The following is a 19,054-nucleotide window of genomic DNA, read 5'->3' on the forward strand; positions in this document are numbered from 1 at the left end:
TTTTTTTTTTTTTTTTTTTTTTTGGTATTTCATGTATATGTGGTAAGATGCAATAACACCCTTAATTAGCATTTCATTTCTAAAAAAATTGATCGGTTACTACCATAATGACTACACCCACCATTATTTATCAGATTGAAGAGATCAGTCCATCAAGATATTAGACATAGATAGATCTCGGAACAATTTTTCTAGTAGACTAGTAGCATGTTTGAGGAAGCGTTAAGGAGAATTAATACAAAGACAATGAACACATGGAATTTAATAGGTTAAAAGCAGAAAAAAAAAAATTGTGGTCCCTTTGTACACAAAAACATGTAATCAGCAGGTTTCAACCTGAGACATATATATACTTGCTGCAAATAAACCAACGAACTTATCCAAAATATTGGCCCCTAAAACAATGGCATCTAATGAAAACCTTCCCACGGTCTGATTTTCCATATCTGGTGTGAAAGAGTTTTGTTAATTAGCTTTTCGGTGCAAAACTATTCATGACAATTCGACAATATGTAATATTAAATTTATAATGTTTTGAAGGACCATGCATAGATCAAAGCTGCCTAAAAGAAGATTCGAATCAAGAATCTAAGGACAAATTATCACCGGCGGCGACACTAGGTTGGTGATCGCCGGCCACATGAGTAAAAATGAACTCGTAGTCGGCGACTGCTTCTTCTTGCCCGGCGATCACCCTCTCCAGTCCCCACCTCCTTGTCTTACACTTTGAAGTTTGTTTTATATGTTGGTCTACGTTGGAGACAACAATTTTATGTTAATGAGAATTTTATGTGAGTTGCATGTGGAACTCGTGAAGATATGTCAGGATAAGACCAGTAAGTTTTTGCGGTTTGGTGTAGAAAATAGTGGATCTATAAGAATTGCATGTCGAACTCGTGAGGACACGTACGTTTTGATAAGATCATATTTTCACAACGTCGAGTTAACAATTTAATCAGAGACATCGAGAGAGACATCAGATCATGATCTGATCTTCTAAGATACCATTGCGTTTGGGCTAGCTAAACTCGGTAAAAGATCCCCGTCCAAGTGGTCGTAGGCCTAACAGTTCAGTTTTTTGGGGATTGACATCTAGGTTCCATGGGGTAATGCGGTATGGGCTTTTAGTCCTCCTAATTGACAAAGCCAGCTAGATCACGTGTCTATTTTAAAAGGTAGATGATGCATGATTCCTTTTTATAAAAAAATTAACTCTTATGAACTACAGATTCCAGGGATTCTTAACAGTTCTTATAAAAATCTTTGATTGTACAAAACTATATTTGGTTACTGTATAACCGATCTATTACATAATACAACATATTTTGGGACATAACTTCTTAATACAGTAAAACTTCCTAAGTTGGACTAGTCTTAGACACAATTCGATAATATAATAAGATAATAATTGAAAAAAAAAATCTTTTATAAATATAAGGTCCTAACAATAATATAAATTAATAATTATATAAAATTTCCAAAAATATGTATATATATACACATTAAATTTTGGTAGAATCTATACTAATAAAAAATAGGAGCTATAAGCTCATAAGGCTGTCCACTTAAGCTTTAAAACATCTAATCGGAATTTGACATGTCACTAATTAACATTTTTAAAATCTCTAGAATTTTCTATATTAAGATATTTTTAAACGACCAATTAGGATTTGACATGACATTGATTAACATTTTTAAAATTTCCAGAATTTTTTTTAAAAAAGAAAATTTTAAATTTATAGAAATAAAAGAACTATGTACAATATCCCACATCGGCTAGAAATTTTTTAGACAATGGTTCAGAACCATTATAAATAAGATTAATATGCTTCCAACAACGAATGAGCAGGAAAGCTTGATTTATCAGGCGTCCAAGTTTAAAAGTTTTATTTAGTTTGCTCGTTTTATCTGATCAAATTAAAACTTCAAAAAGTAAAAAAAAAATAATATAATCTTTAAAAATTTTAAAAGTTTAAATATTATAAATATTGAAACTTTTAAAAGTTCTTAGCTTTTAAAAAGTTTTTAAATTTATAATTTTTAAATTTTAACAGTTTCAAAATAGTATAAATATTGAAAATTGAAAATTTTTAAAAGTTCAAATATTATATTTCGAACCTTTTAAAAGTTTAAAATATTATAAATATTGAAACTTCTAAAAGTCTTAGCTTTTAAAAAGTTTCAAAATATTATAATTTTAAAATTTTAAAATTTTCTTAACATTTAAAAGGTTTTTAAAAAAAATTATAATTTATAAATTTTAAAAGTTTGAAATATTATATATATTGAAACTTGAAAATTTTAAAGGTTCAAATATTAAAAATATTTAAATTTCATAGAATGTTTTAAAACATTACAATTACTTAACTTCCATAGAAATTTTAAGACATTATATCTTCAGATACTGTACATAGTATTTAAAATAAAAGTAGAAGCTTCTAAGGCTGTCCACCTAGGAGTTAAAACATCCAATCAGAATTCGACATCTCACAAAATTAACATTTTTTAAATTTCCAGAATTTTATATATTAAGATATTTTTAAAACGACCAATCTCGATAAGACAACTCAATATTTAACATTTTTGAAATTATGTTAAGTTTCTAATTTAAAATACTTATAAAAGTGTATTTACAACGTCCCACATTGGCTAGAAAATTTTAGACAACGGCTGAAAACCATTATAAATAAGACTAATATGCTTTCAACTATGAATGAGCACGAAGCTTAATTTATCATGCGTCCAAATCTATTTTTTTTTTAAAGTTTAAAATATTATAATTATTAAAACTTTTAAAAAGTTCAAATATTATAAGTATTAAAACTTTATAGGATGTTTAAAAATATTATAAATACCTCCATAGAAAGTTTAAAATATTATAAATTTAAAGAAGAATGATCGATGACAAGCACAAGTGTTTTATTAGCTATACCTGTGTTCATATTACTTTTTCTACAAGTAATTTGTAATTTTGTAGTATTAAGGATTTTGGTTTGAAAAGTTTCAATACGTGTGGATCTAAAACCGAGTAAGTATACAGGTGAAAGTATTAATTATTGGGTGCATGTAGTGACTAAGCTGGTCCGTAAAATTGCACAAATTTTACGAGATAAGAGGGATTGATTTTGGTATTAGAGTTTGATGGGTTAACATGTTGTGTGGCAGTCTAAAAAAAGGTTTTAAATGATTATTCAGAGGGAGAATGTGAGAAACCTGATGAGGAAGAGGAAGAAGATGAGTATAATGAAGAACCGGACGGTAAAAGTAACGATGACATTTATCATAAAAATTTGCCAATGAAAATGATGAGAAAGAATATGAAAAGTAAGAAAACAATGAAAATTAAATCTCGATATATGGTGGTGGTCAATTAAATATAAGAAAACAAGATTAATTCATGATTATAAAAATATTTTGTTTGTCTAATGATTTGAATTTTTAACAGTGTGATTTTTATATTTTTAAAAGTAAAATTTTTACCAATCAATTGTAATTTAAAATTTTATATAAGCTAATATTTCATAACTTTATCAATCAATTATAATATTTACAAAAATATATCAAATAAACCCACGCTTAGCGTGGGTTCAAAACCTAGTTTATTTCTAATATTTTTACTATATCAAAAACTTTGAGTATTCGTTTCACAGCATGATAATTTGTATTTTCCTTGTAACTGATTATATAAAAATATTAGTTTTACGATTAAATCTTATTTTTAAATATATTTTTTGAAAAAATTATAAAATTATGAAATTTTCTCTATAAAAGAAAAAATATTTTATAGATAAATTTAACTTCTACAAATTAAGAGATTTTTACGGTCATAACATTATTAATTTATAGAGATTTTATTGTATATGGGCTACTAATGAGTAATCATTTCATTTACTACTAAGGTAGCCCATAATAACTCATCCGTCCGTATATGAAAATCATTTGCAAATTTTGGATGTTTTCTACTCCCTGCCTCTAATTTCGTATTTACAGTAAAACTTCTATAAATTAATAAGGTCGGGACCATAGATAGTCAAAATAATAAATATTTAGAAATTCAGAGTTTAGAAGAAATTGTTATTACTATCCTTCATAATGAAGTCCAAGAAAATATTGCGGTATCTTTATAACCAATTACAACAATTATCATGTCTAGGACGCGCCACAATTTTTAGATGCAATTTGAAAAAACAACACAAATTTTTTTTGATGCAATGAGAAAGATTATAGATGAGCTCTAATAAGAATGCAAATTTAAGAATAGACAAACAATAATATACTCATATTTTACTAATTTTTTTAGATATATATATATATATATATATATTAAGTTTATATCATTATTAATCTATGAGACCACATTTTTACATAGAATTTTTTTTAAAAATATTATCTTATTATTTTATCGAATTATATCATTTTTACACTGACCAAACTCAGAACCGTAAAAAATTATTAATTTATAGCGAATATTTATTTAAAGAATATTAATTTATAGAGGTTGTACTGTACATAAAACTTCAAATACAGTATAGCTTTTTGCGTTAGTTTTTCTTTGAAATATGCTAACACTATCTCCGGCTATACAAGCAATTGGAATACAAGCATGAAAAAACTTAAATATTTTTGTTTAGGATATACGTACAACTCAACATTTACATAATTATTATATAGGAACTGCATCACATACAAGAAAATTTAAAAAGACGGAATAGCAAACTAGTTAGTTAGGTATGTATGTTTTCACATGTGTACTTGTCTTATATATATGACGACTGCTCAACCAGAAAATATTTGACTGGGTAGGAAATCGTCTTTAAATTGATAATCTATTGACTATTGAAACACAGATAAAATCGGATAATTCTTAAATAAAAGAAAGAAAAAACAATCGGATCATTCTTAAATAAAAGAAAGAAAATAAAAGTCGGATCATTCCATTTCTGAATCTCTCGGTCTCGGACATGACACCAACTGATTGAGAAGTACATGATCGTGTACATGAGAATATGTTTGGCTAGAAATCACTATCATATATATGGAACTAAATTAAACCCCACACGGACACGCACACAAATAAAATACTATGTTTTTTGGTCAACACTTATAAAAGCTAGAAAATATGCACACACACATATTAGCTAGAGGTTGTTTTTATGTGCTCTATAGTTATTGTAGTTCACCATAGATCCGGCTAATAAATTATCGACCAAATTACCTAATTGAAAATGCTAATTTAGTGGTTTCTTAATTCTTATTGTCGATTTTTTTTAAAATAACATGTTTCAAAGGATAACATGATTCACCTTTAAAAACATTAGTGCAAGAAAAAACATTAAAATGCCAACAAAACTCTTCAAGTCATGTAGTTTATATTTTGAACTGATATCAGATGGAGTTAATAAAAATATTTAAATTAAAATAAGACTCCTAGTTGATAATTAATTTATTTTTAACAAAATTCTTATTTTAAATTAATTACTAGTTGGAAATAATAAGGGCTTTTAAATATTTTTAAGTCCCAGAGATATTCCTAACTTTATATTGGAACACAATCCGATTTGATGATCAGGGATTTGTTGGACGGCATCTCAAAGTTAATAATTAGTATCTTTTTTTTTTATATATATATATATCCACATATTTAAATTAAAATAAGACTCCTAGTTGATAATTAATTTAATTACTAATGATGATATAACTAAAGATATCAAACGAATATTAGGGAGATCACAACCACTACTCATCATGCGTATCTCTTAAGTAAGTGCTTAAAACATCTGAACTACTGTCAACTTCGCTTAAGTTCGTGACATTTATTAATCAAAGTGGAATTTTGATCTAAAATAATGAGTTCGTAATATTAGAATAACATGTGATTCTATTCATATGCTTTATGGGGGTACGTAGGAAAAGACGAGGCAAAAGAAACCAAGATTTTGGGGATATGTATAATACTGTACCGTATCGTGAATTACAAAAGAAAATACGATTTTGCAATTGAATATTAGATAATCTTCTAAAGTATCTTGACAAAAAAATAAAAATATCTTAAAGCTAAGAATAACAAAGTAATTGTCAACAATATAAAATAATAAGGTGGTTCTATGCATTGAATTTAATTAGGCTTTTAAAAGGCTTCTTTCTTAATTTGTCCGAAAAAGCATCCTGATCATCATAATCCCCCGCTTATTATTTGTCATGAGATTCACATTTGCTATGTCATTTGATGATGTGAGGATGAATTTACATGTATACTGTTACTTGCGTATATAGTTATTTGAAATATTCAAAATGTTGATGTCATTTGTATGTTTGTCTGTGTTAGGGACTTAGGTTATCAACTTAACTACACTCAAACATATCTTTATCGTGTGGTTAGTATTACTATTTATTTGGAACTTTTATCCACTTTCGAATTGCCCAAACGATTGGATTCTATCGTGGTTAATAGTATTACTACTTCATAGTATCTCTCTTTGATATAACTCAGTATGTCGCAGATTTTAGAACAGTATGTTCCTTCTCAATTTTTTGCAGTTTTATTATATATGTGCAAACAATTCACATAAAATATCGAAGAAACCAAGGTGATATTAATAGCGAACAGGTATCAGTAGCTAGGTTAAAAAACAACCTTCCAGATTTTGACCAATAGAGCCCAAAAGATATGGTTCCACTTAGCCAATTTCTTCATACTTATCCGGTTAAGCCTTCAACATAAAACTAGACATATTGGCCTTTATTTTGCTCTGCCCTTTCTTAGTTCCCTTCGAATATAACTTTTAATGATTTATGGATATACATATACGTTGGTTAAAACTTGATTTCCATACTAAAACAAACCACAAGAAATTAAACATAATAACCAACGGAATAAGAAAAAATGTTACAAGGGAAACAAAAAATTGACTTGCTTGTGAAAAAATAATGGTATATTGAAAACATCACACCCTTGGTCTTTTACTGCGTGGCGGTGAATGATGGTGAAGTTTTGACCCGCCCATAATATCCGTTTGAAATATAACAGCATAGTACGCACTTGAACTTGTTTAAACCAAAGCTACACCTCAATCCACAAATGAACCTACCTTCCTTGCTCTCAAGATGAAACTTCAAGAAGACTTAGATATTTCTGCATTTAGTATATTGTGAGATTAGTTAATTAGAATAAAATGCATGAAACCAAAAAACACCATATCCAACATTGCATATCTTTATGTTCCACTGAAGAAATAGAAACATGAGTAAATCTTGTGTCTAGCTATATATATAACTTTTCACATTAGTTTTAAGTATATATAAGTTGATGAACTTGGAGCAACGAACATATGATATGTACAAAGAATATTGTTTTATATCAACTAACAAGCTTCAATACCAAATCTAAAAGGGAAATATTTTGGTAATAAGTTTCTAATTAGGTAAAATTCACACCTTAATATAACGAAACAAAGACCTCGGGTAAAAGAGATCATACGATATGAAGAAGGTCTTTAGGACTACGAATGCTATGTTTCTGATGATCAGTACCCTGTTGAAAGTATCAAATCCTCAACTAGCTTCTCCTGCAACCAAGCTAAGTCGATGCATCCGAAACTATTAACCTGTGTTGAGTATATATAGTTATAAAAATAGAATGAAACCCTAAATCAACTTCAATTGACATGGCATGTAGTTGTAACTTATAACCATACCTCAACTTGAATAGTGTGCATGAGCCTCTCATTGACTCTTGTCGTGAGAGAGCTGACGACTTCAAGCCCTTTCTCTTGAAGTGTCTCAAGCACTCTTGAGAGGAGCAAAGCTTCGGGACCTGAGGAGTTGCTGCTCACCACCACTTCTAAGCCGCTCACGTGTGGTTGCACCATCACAGTCGCCGGATCCGATTTAGGCAAATCGGATTCAGTTCTTGCTGGATCCGGATTCGATTGATATTTCTGACCCGTTTCTTTAATGAGTTCGTCTCTTCTTGCACTGAGTTCCTTAATCCGTGTTTCCGTGTCCTTAATGAAATTCACCGCTCCGTTAACATGATCCGAAACAGCTCTTTTTCCCTACAAATAATAAAATTAAATTAAATACAAAAAAAGACATATTCACAACCCTAGCAGCCAAATCTTGGTTTCTCGTTCGAAAAAAAAATACAAAGAAGAATATATAAAATTAGAGAGAAAAAAAATAAAGTGAGTAAGAATATGAACCTTGATGTATTGGAGAGGTAGGTGAGTACGAAGAGCAGCGAAGAGTGTAGCCATTTCTTGTCTTCTTTGGCGTTCGATGTCGCGGTGGAGAAGCTTCTTCTGCTTCTTATTGTCATCTGTTTCTTGAGGCATACCGGAGCCGCCGCTGCTGCCGCCTTCGCCGGCTGAGCTAAACGGTCTTTGTCTCTGGTACCCTTTCGGATTAAGATTCTGAGAAGGATCCATAGTTTGACACTTTGAGCTTTAGCAATGTCAGATCTCCTTAGAACTTTCTGGTTCTGTCCTATGAAAATTTTATTTCTTTTATTGTTTACTTGTTGATGGATAGTGCCTTAAAGAACCAAATGGTTCTCTATGTCTCCTTGGGTGTGAGAGGGAGGACCATTAATTATAATATTAAATAAATACAAATTAGGAAGACCAAATAATGCAGGTTCTGGAATAACTCTTTTTTTTTTGTTAGAAAAAAACAAAAATTGAAATATTTTATCAGTTGTTTTCTAGAATAGATTGAGCCTCGGACTAGTGTCTTTGCCAAAACATTATATTAGATTTAAGTGGTAAAGAGTTTTACCGGCCACTGCTGGTATATATATGTTTAAAATGTCCTCCCTTCTGAAAACAAAAATTATAATAATAATTTTCTTTTTGTATTTACGATTTCACAAAACCACTAGACTACAAATTCTAGTCAATATTTATAACAAGAAAAATCATGTACAATTAATTTTACTATTAAAAATTGTAAACTAATGAAGATGTTCACATTGTAAATGGAAAAATAACAATAAAAGGTGAAACAAGAGATGAAGACATAACAATTTTATTGAACGCAGGACCGATCTAACAGAAATGATGTATAGTAAAATTATCTAAAATAGTTTACTAAATAACAATTTTTACTGAAAGTTTATTTTTATAACCTTTAAAGTATATCTATTTTCATTACAAAATATATTTTCATTACAAGCAAATTTTCTTTAACAAAAAGAATTAAGCAAATTTTCCTTTTATGCAAATCCATCTCTTACCATGAAAACAACAGTAGTCGGAAGTTAAAATAAAACGAAAGTACAGTACATATCTAAATGTCAAACCGACAAATACATAGAAGAAAAGTGAGTAAAATGCAAACTGTTGATACAGAAAAACGTCACAATGCAAAAAAATTCCCTATTACGTATAAGTGAGTTCTCATACGACTGGGAGGAGGAACCGGAGAATATAACTATGACATACGTGGACGTGAAAGCCCCAAGCGTGTCCTAAGATTGGGATACATGAAAACCAACAAATCAAATCACAGCCGTTGATGATGTTGTGATGGTCGCATGTGGGCTCCGTACTCTTTTAATTAGCACCTGCTCACACACACTGCAAGAACTAGTCTTTTCACATGTTTTTATTAAAAAAGTTCCATATCCATTTGCGTATCAGAGATATACTGTTCTTATTAACAAGATACACTATTACAATATAATATGCAATACGATACGATGACATCCTTCTTCTCTGTTTCCATTATTTGTTTTTAAAAATAAGCCTTTTGGTAAAGGTTATCCTTTCAAGGCAAAGCAAATCCTTCTTCTCTGTCACGAATCCTCTCTTACCTTTAAATATCTATACGTATATTGAGAGAGTCCACTATATATTTCCTTTTTTTTTTTTGGATTTTTGAGTTTACTAATCTTTTTCGGATGTTTGACCCAATTCTTTCTTTAGAGACGTGTGTACTTTTTTCTAATTGTCCGGGGGACACGACTCTCTTGCTCTAGTTTTATTACTGTTAAGGTAAAACAAATACAATACTAATTTATCTTTTGAGAATACAATTTGAACATTTTTAATAGTAGTGCAGGTGGTCAAATTGGTAATGTGATCTGCGACGTGGATGCATTTCCCCTAGCTCCCAAAAAAGTATAAGATGCAAGCAGTTTTAAATCTTATAAAAATTAAACTTAGAAGCACGTTGTTAATTATGTATGACCAAAAACCATCAAATCGATGGTTGTCAGAAAATAAGGATTATGCCAAGTTATTAGTTTATTACAGTGTAGGAATAATGAGTAGACTGTGTAAAGTGTAAACTAAAGACCATCTCTTTAGACTTTTCTATTGGACGGTTGCAAACACAAGCCGCAATTTCTACAGTAACAATCCAATTATTTCTTAATTTTCTCCTTGTTATAGGTTTTTCAGACGAAATAAAATATGGTGTTTGAACTTTGAAGTTAAAGTACCTTAATGTATGGTAATATACAACTATAATTTTCTCTTTTAAATAATTGTATGCTTTTTAGTAATTACTTCGTAATAGATTGTTGACGAACAAAATTATTACAATATCTCTAGCTACATATATCGCCACAATATTCTTCTAGCGTCATCATAATTTTCTAAGTTTTAAAATTACACAATTTTTAAAACTATATATATTGTTATATACCATGCATATTGCATAGCTTTGATAACATTCTAAAAAAACTAATAATAAATAAATAAAACTCGTGGGTTCAGAAAGAATAATATAGAACTATTCCAAAATTCGGTTATCCGATTCGATCAAACTCATATATACAATATATGCAATAATTTATTACGAGTATATTACAAAATCTGTCTAATATAATTCAGAAGAAAAAAAGTTGTAAGTTTTCAAAATAAAACAGAAACACCAAAATAGTTGACTCACTTCGCCATGTGTCACATTATAGCTTTAGCTAGACCCTACTTGGCTAATTCCGACCAAATCTCAAAGGCTGAACAAAGATGATTACTCGTTTAGTTGAAATTGTTTACCAAAGTCTAAAAAGAAAAGTCAACAGTTATAGAGTTAGAATATTTAAATTGATTAAAAATAACGTAGCGGGTTTTAGCTAAACGAATAATATACTGCATATAATTTTTTTTTTTTTGAACAGACTTCTGCATATAATTTGAGTTAACTAAGTATAATTAAAGTGGATCGAGTGATATACTTTTAATAAAGATCTCCCGTCACAAGAAGTTAACTGAGAAACACATCACACTCCGTTTACTAGCGCAACTCTTCGGGGAAAGGAATTTCATCGTTTACAGGAACTCCAAAACTTTTATTTTTTTTTAACCCTAACTAATAAATTAAATATGCAATCTATATAACAGTTATTAAAAAAAATATTCCTCAACTGAAGATCGTAAAGTCATTTATCTTGTAGTGAAATTTCAAAACATATTGATTAAAGTGTTTTTGATTTTATTTTATTCTGTGGTGTGGTTTGTCCATTTAATGATTTTTATATCTATATACTGGTGGTTTCTACTGTGGAAGGCTTACATTAATTTGAAATTTTGTTCTAAATACTAGCTATAGTCATGTAGTTTTGATGCTACGTACTCGAAGCAGCAATGATAACACATTTCCTATAAGACTTATTCTGCTAAAAGTTATAACATAAAATCTATGCATACTTAGCTTATTGAAGTCTATATAGACTTATACTATACATATATAGGGTGAATTTTCTTACTCTCGAATTCTTTAAAAGTAGAGAAATACATAGGACAAGTACTAAGAAACCATTTACATATTACATTGTTCTTTATTTGAGAAGCTATGATATGATGGAATCTACTGAAAACCCGTTTACTTCATTAGGGTAAGTGCAACCTTAAGGTCTGCTAAGTCGATCAAAGCCATATCGTTGACCTGAAAAAACATTAAAATGCAAATAACTTCACATATTAATTCAAACATATTCATCAGTTTGATCTTATAAGCAATGCCAAAGAGGCCATATATATAGAGGATGCATACATGTTTATATTCCAATCCTATATTGAGACACATGCAAAAAAACATTGGGTTGTAAGCTGACAGGATTCAAACAATATAGTAATTCACAACAGAGTTATAAATATCTGTTATGATTAAGTGTAGCTCTCTTTACATTCTTACATTTACTAATTGGTGAATGTTTCTCTGTTGCTGTATATATAGTTACTAAGCTCGGGATATTGTACCTCAGCCTGTAAAGTGTGAATGAGTCTATCATTTACATTGGAGGAGATGCAGCCAAGAACACAGAGACCGCGTTCACGAAGCACTTTCAGAACGCTTGAGAACGGCGTTTGGAGAATGCTAAACACGATTTCTACGCCGACTAAACACGGACGAATCACGACATGATTCGAAATCTCATTCCAGCTTTGTTCATTACTACTCCCAATGCTTCGTCCATACAATAAAATGAGGTCATCTCTCTTGGAGCTCATGTCCTTGATATTCCTCTGCAAGTACTCTATGTAATTCACTGCCCCGTTCACTTGATCTGACGTCGAACGCTTTCCCTACAGAACCAAATCAAGAAACGAGAAACACATGTTAATTTTAGGATGTTGGAGTGTTAAAGTTCTAGTGTATCTTTTTTGACAAACAACAGCTCAAACGAAGCCCCAAAGCATGTTCTAGATCTTTAGGAGTGAAGAATCAAAAGCAAGAATAAAATTAGGGTTTTTTTACCTGGATGAACTCAAGAGGGAGACGAGAGCGGAGAGACGCGTAAAGAGAAGCCATTTCTAGTCTCCTTTGTTTCTCAACTTCTTTGTGTAGTATCCTCTCCATGTTTTGATCACTACTAACTCTCAATTTTTTACTAGGCCTTCCTCTCTTCTCTGGAAGATCGTTCATTGAAACCTCTACTTGTCTTTAGGTTAGTTATTTTGTACAAAGATGTTTCTTGTAATGATGATGATGATCATGATGATGTGATGATGATGTGAGACAGGGGAATCTAATCTTGTGCATCTGGGATCTGGTCTAGTCAGGGATTTGTTATAAAGTTGAATAATATCGAAATCGGAACAAATTAAGATAGTAAAAGGGTTTTGTTTATAATAATAAAATTATGGGGAAAAAACGTTATTGGTTGACGTATCAGATAAAGATGGAAAGATAGTTTTGGAAGGAGTAAGCAATGACGTCTTTCTGCTTCATTATTTACTTCTTTTCTCTTTAATCGATGCCTATAGGCTCCCTTCAACATTCCATTTCTTACTACGATTATACTACTATTCTTTATTTTCGTATAATATAGTAATACATATCACATTGTACGATCTGCTATCAATTATTATCTGACATAGTCACATAGGTACCAATACCATATCCATATAGTAGTATTTATTTATAAATCTTGTATAGGCCGCTGAGGCCATATGCTGGCTGGTCCGTGTTCCCAAAAGTATTTGAAGATCACTTTAAATTATGGGGTGAAAAAATATAATTATAATGTACTGTAGTAGCGTGATTAAAATTTATTGACTATCTATTGGTTTTTGGCGATGCTAAAACAAAATAATATTGTTCATTAATTGTTTCTAATATTCCTCAATTGTAATTGTTTTCCAATAATACCACAAGTGTCCAAAGCAAATGAATGAAAAAAAAAATGAATGAAAACCAAAACATACATTATTATGATAACTATAACGCCGTTACATTTTAACTTAGTTGAAGTTGTAACTTTTTTTAATCAGTGGACATGGTTACTATTTTTACTTTTGTTTTCTAAACAATACAGCAATAAGAAAACAAATCCAGAATATTAATTTTGTTTTGGGACAAGTTAAGACTTCTTAACCCTAAAAGGATTATAATTAAATATCCTATAATACGAATAACATAATCAATATACGTATGCAAGTTTTTCTAATTGAGTTTCAACATTCAGATGAATCTGATACATGTAAAAAAGCATACATGAGCCAAGCTGTCCCAAATTTTGGATTCACCTAATCAGGTTAAAATAAATAAGAATATAGAAGAAAATATCAAGAAATCTTGATGGTTTTAAAAAAATAATGGAATAAGAAAAAATGAAGATGGCTCAGTATGGGCCATGTACATGTATATATTAAACACAAACAGTCGGCTCCTAACGTGACCCAATTTGGTATAGACTCTTAGTACTCTTGGGCCCATAGAAATTGTGTAAACTGTAAACCTTGGTGACCTCTAATGATTTTGTTGGTAACGTTTTGGAGGTGGAAGAAGTATTTTATTACTAGCCTTTTCAGCTCTGATAATCCTATTCCGGAGAAAGCCGATTTGAAGAAGTGTATGACGTTCAGAATAACAAAATTAGATTACTATGAATCAGTCAATGTCAATGAGTATGATGACGAGAAAAAAATAGACTAACTTGACATAAGTTGGAAAGTATTGTTAACTTAAAAATCAAAGTTCCTAAACCTAACCGTGTACAAAAACTCTAACACACTTAAACAGTCACCAAAGTGATTCCTAAGTTAATCAACGGTGCTGCTTCCTCGTAGTTTTGAAAGGTGGCGATGGTGAGAACTCAGTAGGCAACTCCGGCAAACTTACTTCTCCTTTAAGCATCCCCACAACCTCTTTCATCGACGGTCGTGAAACCGGGAATCTTTGCAGACAAAGCAAAGCAACCTTAATGCACAACACTGCTTGTTCTTGATCCAAATTTTGCAACTTTTGGTCCACAAGATCAACAAGTTTCCCTCTTCTCGCCAGCTTCCTAGCCCAAGACATAAGGTTTGCCCGTTGGATCTCACTAGCAGATCCCGTCATCTCCAACGGACGTCTCCCAGAAATCAGAACCAACAACAGAACACCATAGCTATAAACATCACATTTCTCAGACACGTTGTTATCTAAGTTACAATACTCAGGAGCTGCATAACACACGGTTCCTCTCATGCTCGGCGTGCTACTAACTCCACAGCTCTTAGCTATCTCACCGCTCACCGAGTCATGGCTATTTCCTCGTCCTCTCGACCACTTATCACCACTTAACCCATCTAACCACCAATCTATGCTACTACCACTACCACGCCTCCATTGACTCACACTACTACTCCCATCATCACTACAAAATTCAGATTCCAACGTATTCTTCTCCTTCTTCTTCTTCTTCTTCTTAGAGAGTTCTCTACGATACTCATCTTTCCACCACTCTCTAACCATCCTCCGCTTCTTCTTTTTCTTCTTCTTCTTCTCATCCTCTTCCTCCAATGAAAGCCACCAATCAAGTCTTTTGCTAGTCTTCTTCTCAAGTTTCTTACTTGACGCCTCAATCCAATCCATACTACTCGGTCTCTCTTTCTTAACCTCAGAACCAATCCATTGCATCACATACTCTTTCACTTTCCCTCTTTCAACATTACCTTCCTGCTTCCACCACCACTCTTTGCTCTCAACCTCTTTACCTTTCTTTATCACCACACTACCACCACCATCCTCAGGGGAAACAGAGACAACCGTAGTCGTCTCAGGCGAACCACTCACAGAACCAGGAACCTTAGCAACAACACTCTCCGGCGACTGATCAACCAACCCAAAGTTAAAATCTTCAAAACCAGTCACATTAGTTGCAACACTCTCTACTTCTTCAACCATAGAACCATCACCACCATCACGCTCCGGCGCAACACTGATCTCAACTTGCTCTGGTTTTAACCTAGCCAAACCAAAATCAGCGATCTTAGCTGAGAAGAGATGATCTAACAAAACATTACTAGGCTTAATATCACCATGAATCACAGGTGGTTCAAGACTATGAAGATGCTCAATCCCTTCCGCAATGTTAACAGCAACCAAAAGTCTCCGATTCCAATCCATAAGCTCAGGGCATCTCCGGTGAAGCAGAGCGTCCTGGAGATTACCATTACCCATGAGCTTGTAGACAAGAAGCAAACGTCGTCGTTTTCGATCGTGTGAGAAGCCAAGGACAGGGACAACGTGAGGCGAGTCAAGCTTGGAGGCGAAGAACAACTCGTTCTGAAACTCACCTTCTCCTTGGAGAGATCCTGAATCCATTACCTTGACGGCTACATTCTCGCCGCCGGAGATAGTTCCTCGGAATACAACGCCGAATCCGCCTTGACCTAGCTTATTCGCCGGCGAGAAAGAGCCGGTTGCGCGACGGAGAGTCGAGTAGGAAAACTCACGTGGCGGCGGTTTCCGAGTGGAAGAGGAAACGTTTTCCGCCGGCGGAGGTGATGATGATGATGATGAACGTTTCCGGCTGAACTTGCAGAAACAGACGGAGAGAGCTAAGAAGAAAGAGAAACCGGCGCCGGCTCCGGATATGTTTCGAGTTGTCTTATCTTGCGATGGTGATAGAGTCGCCGGAGCCGGCGCCAAGAATGAACGTGACGGCATAGGGATTTAAAATAAACCAAAGCTGAACCGTAAAACAAAACAGAGAGGACAAAACTGATAAAAATCGTTGCTTTTGTTGTTGTTGTTGTTGTGAATTTTTCACTTTTCAGATTAAAATCGGAAAAAGCTCAGAAAGGTTTGAGCTTTTTAGCGAATATGGAAATTTTCTAAATCTAATTTTGATGATTAATTAAATCATTACATCATGGTTTACGTGTAGATTTTGAATTGGTTAATAAAACCAAATATTAAACCGGATGCTGCTAATCCAAACATATACAAAAATCCAAAACCTGTTGTTCTTTTCTATAGTATCAAACAAGAACCATAGAAAGAATAACTGAGACCATCATATTTTATTACTTTTCAATGTTTCAAAGAAACTCAAAATTTTCAAATTCAGACGAAAGGAGCCAAAGATGAAAACATAACCCGGATAGAGAAACCGAACCGGGTTTAGTGACACGTGAAAGATTTAAATGCTCGACTGTTTGTTTGCGTGGCTTTGTTGATAGACATTAAATAGTTTAATTAGTAACGTGTAGGTTTGTGTATTGACGCGTTCATATGTGTGTGTGTGTTCACGTGCGGTGGAGTGGGAGGCCGTGGGTGTAATCAAAGATCACCATGTGGAATTGTCTAATCTAATTAGGTAAGGTAGTACTTTTTTTTACTTAATTACTTAACACCATTAGTGAAAACGGCACGCAACTTATATTGTATTTGATAAAACGGACCGACTAAAGAACCTACCACGAAGCTGCTGCTATTACATTATATTCAGTGGTCAACATGACAACATTTGTCTTTATTGGATTTTATGACTACTTATTCGAAGATATAAAACACGTCTTTGGAATTTCCTTATTATGAAATATCACCAAACGTTTTCTAATGTAACTTTTCCCTTTTTATAAAAGGAAAGCGATATCAACTACGAATTTAAAACAAGAAAACGTTAGTACAACAAAAAGGAAACTTAATTGCACTAGACAATTCCAGAACAATGTAGAAACAATAACCTTCATCTATATATATATATAAATTCAAGAGAACACACACAAACCAAATCTCTGAATTGTCTCTCATAATAACAACTAGCTAGCGGCAAGAAGAAGAAGAAGAAGAAGGAAGAGTTTTTAAAAAGATGATGACTGCGAACGAAACAGAAGCATTGTTATGCGCCGGAGGCTGTGGGTACTACGGCAACCGAGAGAAAAACAATCTATGCTCTCTCTGCTACAAACAGAGTGTTCTCGAACAACAATCGGCCGCGCCTTTAAGATTCGAACTAGAGACTCCTCCTACGAGTAGTCCCGTCGCTGCTGAAGAACCGGTCGGAAAACGAAGGTGCGGTATATGTAAGAGGAAGGTAGGAGTGTTGGGATTCAAGTGCAGATGCGGACACATGTTTTGCGGGTCACATCGGTATCCGGAGGAGCATTCTTGTCCCTTTGATTACAAACAATCTGGACGGGTCGCCTTGGCCACACAGTTGCCTTTGACTAGAGCTGACAAGTTGCAAAGGTTTTAGTGTTATTTTCTAGACTTAAAAAAAGAGTCGTGGATCTTTTGATTCCTTGGCGTTGTTGTTTGAATTCTTTTTTACGAATAATAGTTTTAGCTAAGAAGACGCAGAGAGATCCAAAAACGAGCAAGCCAATTTTCAATTTAAAAGGTCAAATAAAAATTAAGGGCATAGACTAAAACTATGATTAGGACGTTGTATGGTCTTTTGATAAATTCAATAATACTATTTGAAATACAAAAATCGAAGAGATAACACGTATGGCAGCTAAAACAGTTTGTAGTTAAGAGTTAGACAGAGTGTCAATACACCAGCGTCTCAATAATCATACAGAAACTTTGCTGATTGATATAAACCTCATCAGCTATTGACCTTATTTCTTAAAGCTCAAATCTACATCTTCATTCATCTGCTATGATCGATGAGAAACAAGGATCGAACAAAATATTAAAGACGGTGTTGTATATGCACACCAGATTTTTCTTCTCATCAATGCCCCTGGCCATTGCAGTTAGAGGTGGATACTTGAGCTTGAGCTTCCTGCAGGCCTTCAACTAAATTTACCAATGAGAATGCCTTCGGTCCCGGTCCTGGATACTTGAGCTTCCTAGACTCCAATTCTCCCCATTGTAGGTGATAGCTCTCGCCGACCATCAAATTAAACGGATCAACCTCTTGAATAATTTAAAATGCGTTCCATATATATCATAACCTTGTGAGATTAGATGAGTAAGCTTATCTGTTTGTTTCTCTTCACGGAATAAGTTTGAGTTCAGAAAAATGATGAGAGGAATAACAATGACTGCTACAGAAACCACTTAATTCCATTTAGTGCTCATATTCTGTATATTTTAAGTTACATGAGACCTAATTCGTATTCTAAAGAAATTAACAATGTAAAATCTCAGAATACGTTACTGCAATTTCAATTAATTGATATCCACCTAGTGTATAAATTATCAATATAAACAATCTCTGATCTATACAACAGAAACTGCAACAGAATACAAATTAAATATGGTATATCATTTCACGATTTAGTCAAAACAAATGATGAGTCTCGATAATCATCATCAAGTCTATTGGTCATAGAAGCTTTGACACTACACGTCTACAATATATAATATATGGTTTGCAAATACTAAT

At 32.6% G+C, this 19,054-nt stretch overlaps 4 protein-coding genes across 6 annotated transcripts; 1 reads left to right on the plus strand and 3 right to left on the minus strand.

Moving 5' to 3' along the window:
* On the minus strand, positions 6,756–8,575 carry LOC104730897 (transcription factor bHLH126-like). Of its 3 annotated transcripts, none has more exons than XR_758534.2 (4): positions 8,202–8,574; positions 7,695–8,054; positions 7,435–7,604; positions 6,756–7,132 (listed from the first exon to the last, which is right to left on the minus strand). XR_758534.2 is itself a non-coding variant. In XM_010450135.1 (4 exons), the coding sequence occupies exons 1-4, from the start codon at positions 8,424–8,426 to the stop codon at positions 7,123–7,125; spliced, it is 669 nt and encodes a 222-aa protein (XP_010448437.1). In that variant the 5' UTR covers positions 8,427–8,575; the 3' UTR covers positions 6,756–7,122. The 3 variants fall into 3 exon arrangements, 2 of the variants coding, with proteins under 2 accessions (XP_010448437.1, XP_010448439.1); XM_010450135.1 differs by having other exon boundaries at positions 7,531–7,604; positions 8,202–8,575; XM_010450137.2 differs by having other exon boundaries at positions 7,478–7,604.
* On the minus strand, positions 11,716–13,017 carry LOC104730898 (transcription factor bHLH118). Its single transcript, XM_010450138.2, has 3 exons — positions 12,703–13,017; positions 12,204–12,530; positions 11,716–11,889 (listed from the first exon to the last, which is right to left on the minus strand). The coding sequence occupies exons 1-3, from the start codon at positions 12,868–12,870 to the stop codon at positions 11,827–11,829; spliced, it is 558 nt and encodes a 185-aa protein (XP_010448440.1). The 5' UTR covers positions 12,871–13,017; the 3' UTR covers positions 11,716–11,826.
* LOC104730899 (receptor-like serine/threonine-protein kinase At4g25390) lies at positions 14,303–16,644 on the minus strand. The gene has a single exon (XM_010450139.2). It carries the CDS (start codon positions 16,378–16,380, stop codon positions 14,494–14,496), a length of 1,887 nt encoding a protein of 628 aa, XP_010448441.1. The 5' UTR covers positions 16,381–16,644; the 3' UTR covers positions 14,303–14,493.
* LOC104730900 (zinc finger A20 and AN1 domain-containing stress-associated protein 10-like) lies at positions 17,351–18,284 on the plus strand. The gene has a single exon (XM_010450140.2). The coding sequence runs from the start codon at positions 17,528–17,530 to the stop codon at positions 17,912–17,914; it is 387 nt and encodes a 128-aa protein (XP_010448442.1). The 5' UTR covers positions 17,351–17,527; the 3' UTR covers positions 17,915–18,284.

This window comes from Camelina sativa, chromosome 12, assembly GCF_000633955.1.
Source record: "Camelina sativa cultivar DH55 chromosome 12, Cs, whole genome shotgun sequence".
Classification (NCBI taxonomy): domain Eukaryota; kingdom Viridiplantae; phylum Streptophyta; class Magnoliopsida; order Brassicales; family Brassicaceae; genus Camelina; species Camelina sativa.

What these genes read in the sequence shown, in the direction of transcription:
- LOC104730897 (XM_010450135.1), bottom strand. Translation starts at nt 8,426, where the DNA reads ATGGATCCTTCTCAGAATCTTAATCCGAAAGGGTACCAGAGACAAAGA. An exon ending in TACCTCTCCAATACATCAAG is followed by an intron (nt 8,055 to 8,201) that starts GTTCATATTCTT and finishes TATTATTTGTAG; the next exon opens with GGAAAAAGAGCTGTTTCGGA. An exon ending in TGCACACTATTCAAGTTGAG is followed by an intron (nt 7,605 to 7,694) that starts GTATGGTTATAA and finishes TACTCAACACAG; the next exon opens with GTTAATAGTTTCGGATGCAT.
- LOC104730898 (XM_010450138.2), bottom strand. Translation starts at nt 12,870, where the DNA reads ATGAACGATCTTCCAGAGAAGAGAGGAAGGCCTAGTAAAAAATTGAGA. An exon ending in TCCCTCTTGAGTTCATCCAG is followed by an intron (nt 12,531 to 12,702) that starts GTAAAAAAACCC and finishes TTGGTTCTGTAG; the next exon opens with GGAAAGCGTTCGACGTCAGA. An exon ending in TTCACACTTTACAGGCTGAG is followed by an intron (nt 11,890 to 12,203) that starts GTACAATATCCC and finishes ATGTTTTTTCAG; the next exon opens with GTCAACGATATGGCTTTGAT.
- LOC104730899 (XM_010450139.2), bottom strand. Translation starts at nt 16,380, where the DNA reads ATGCCGTCACGTTCATTCTTGGCGCCGGCTCCGGCGACTCTATCACCA.
- LOC104730900 (XM_010450140.2), top strand. Translation starts at nt 17,528, where the DNA reads ATGATGACTGCGAACGAAACAGAAGCATTGTTATGCGCCGGAGGCTGT.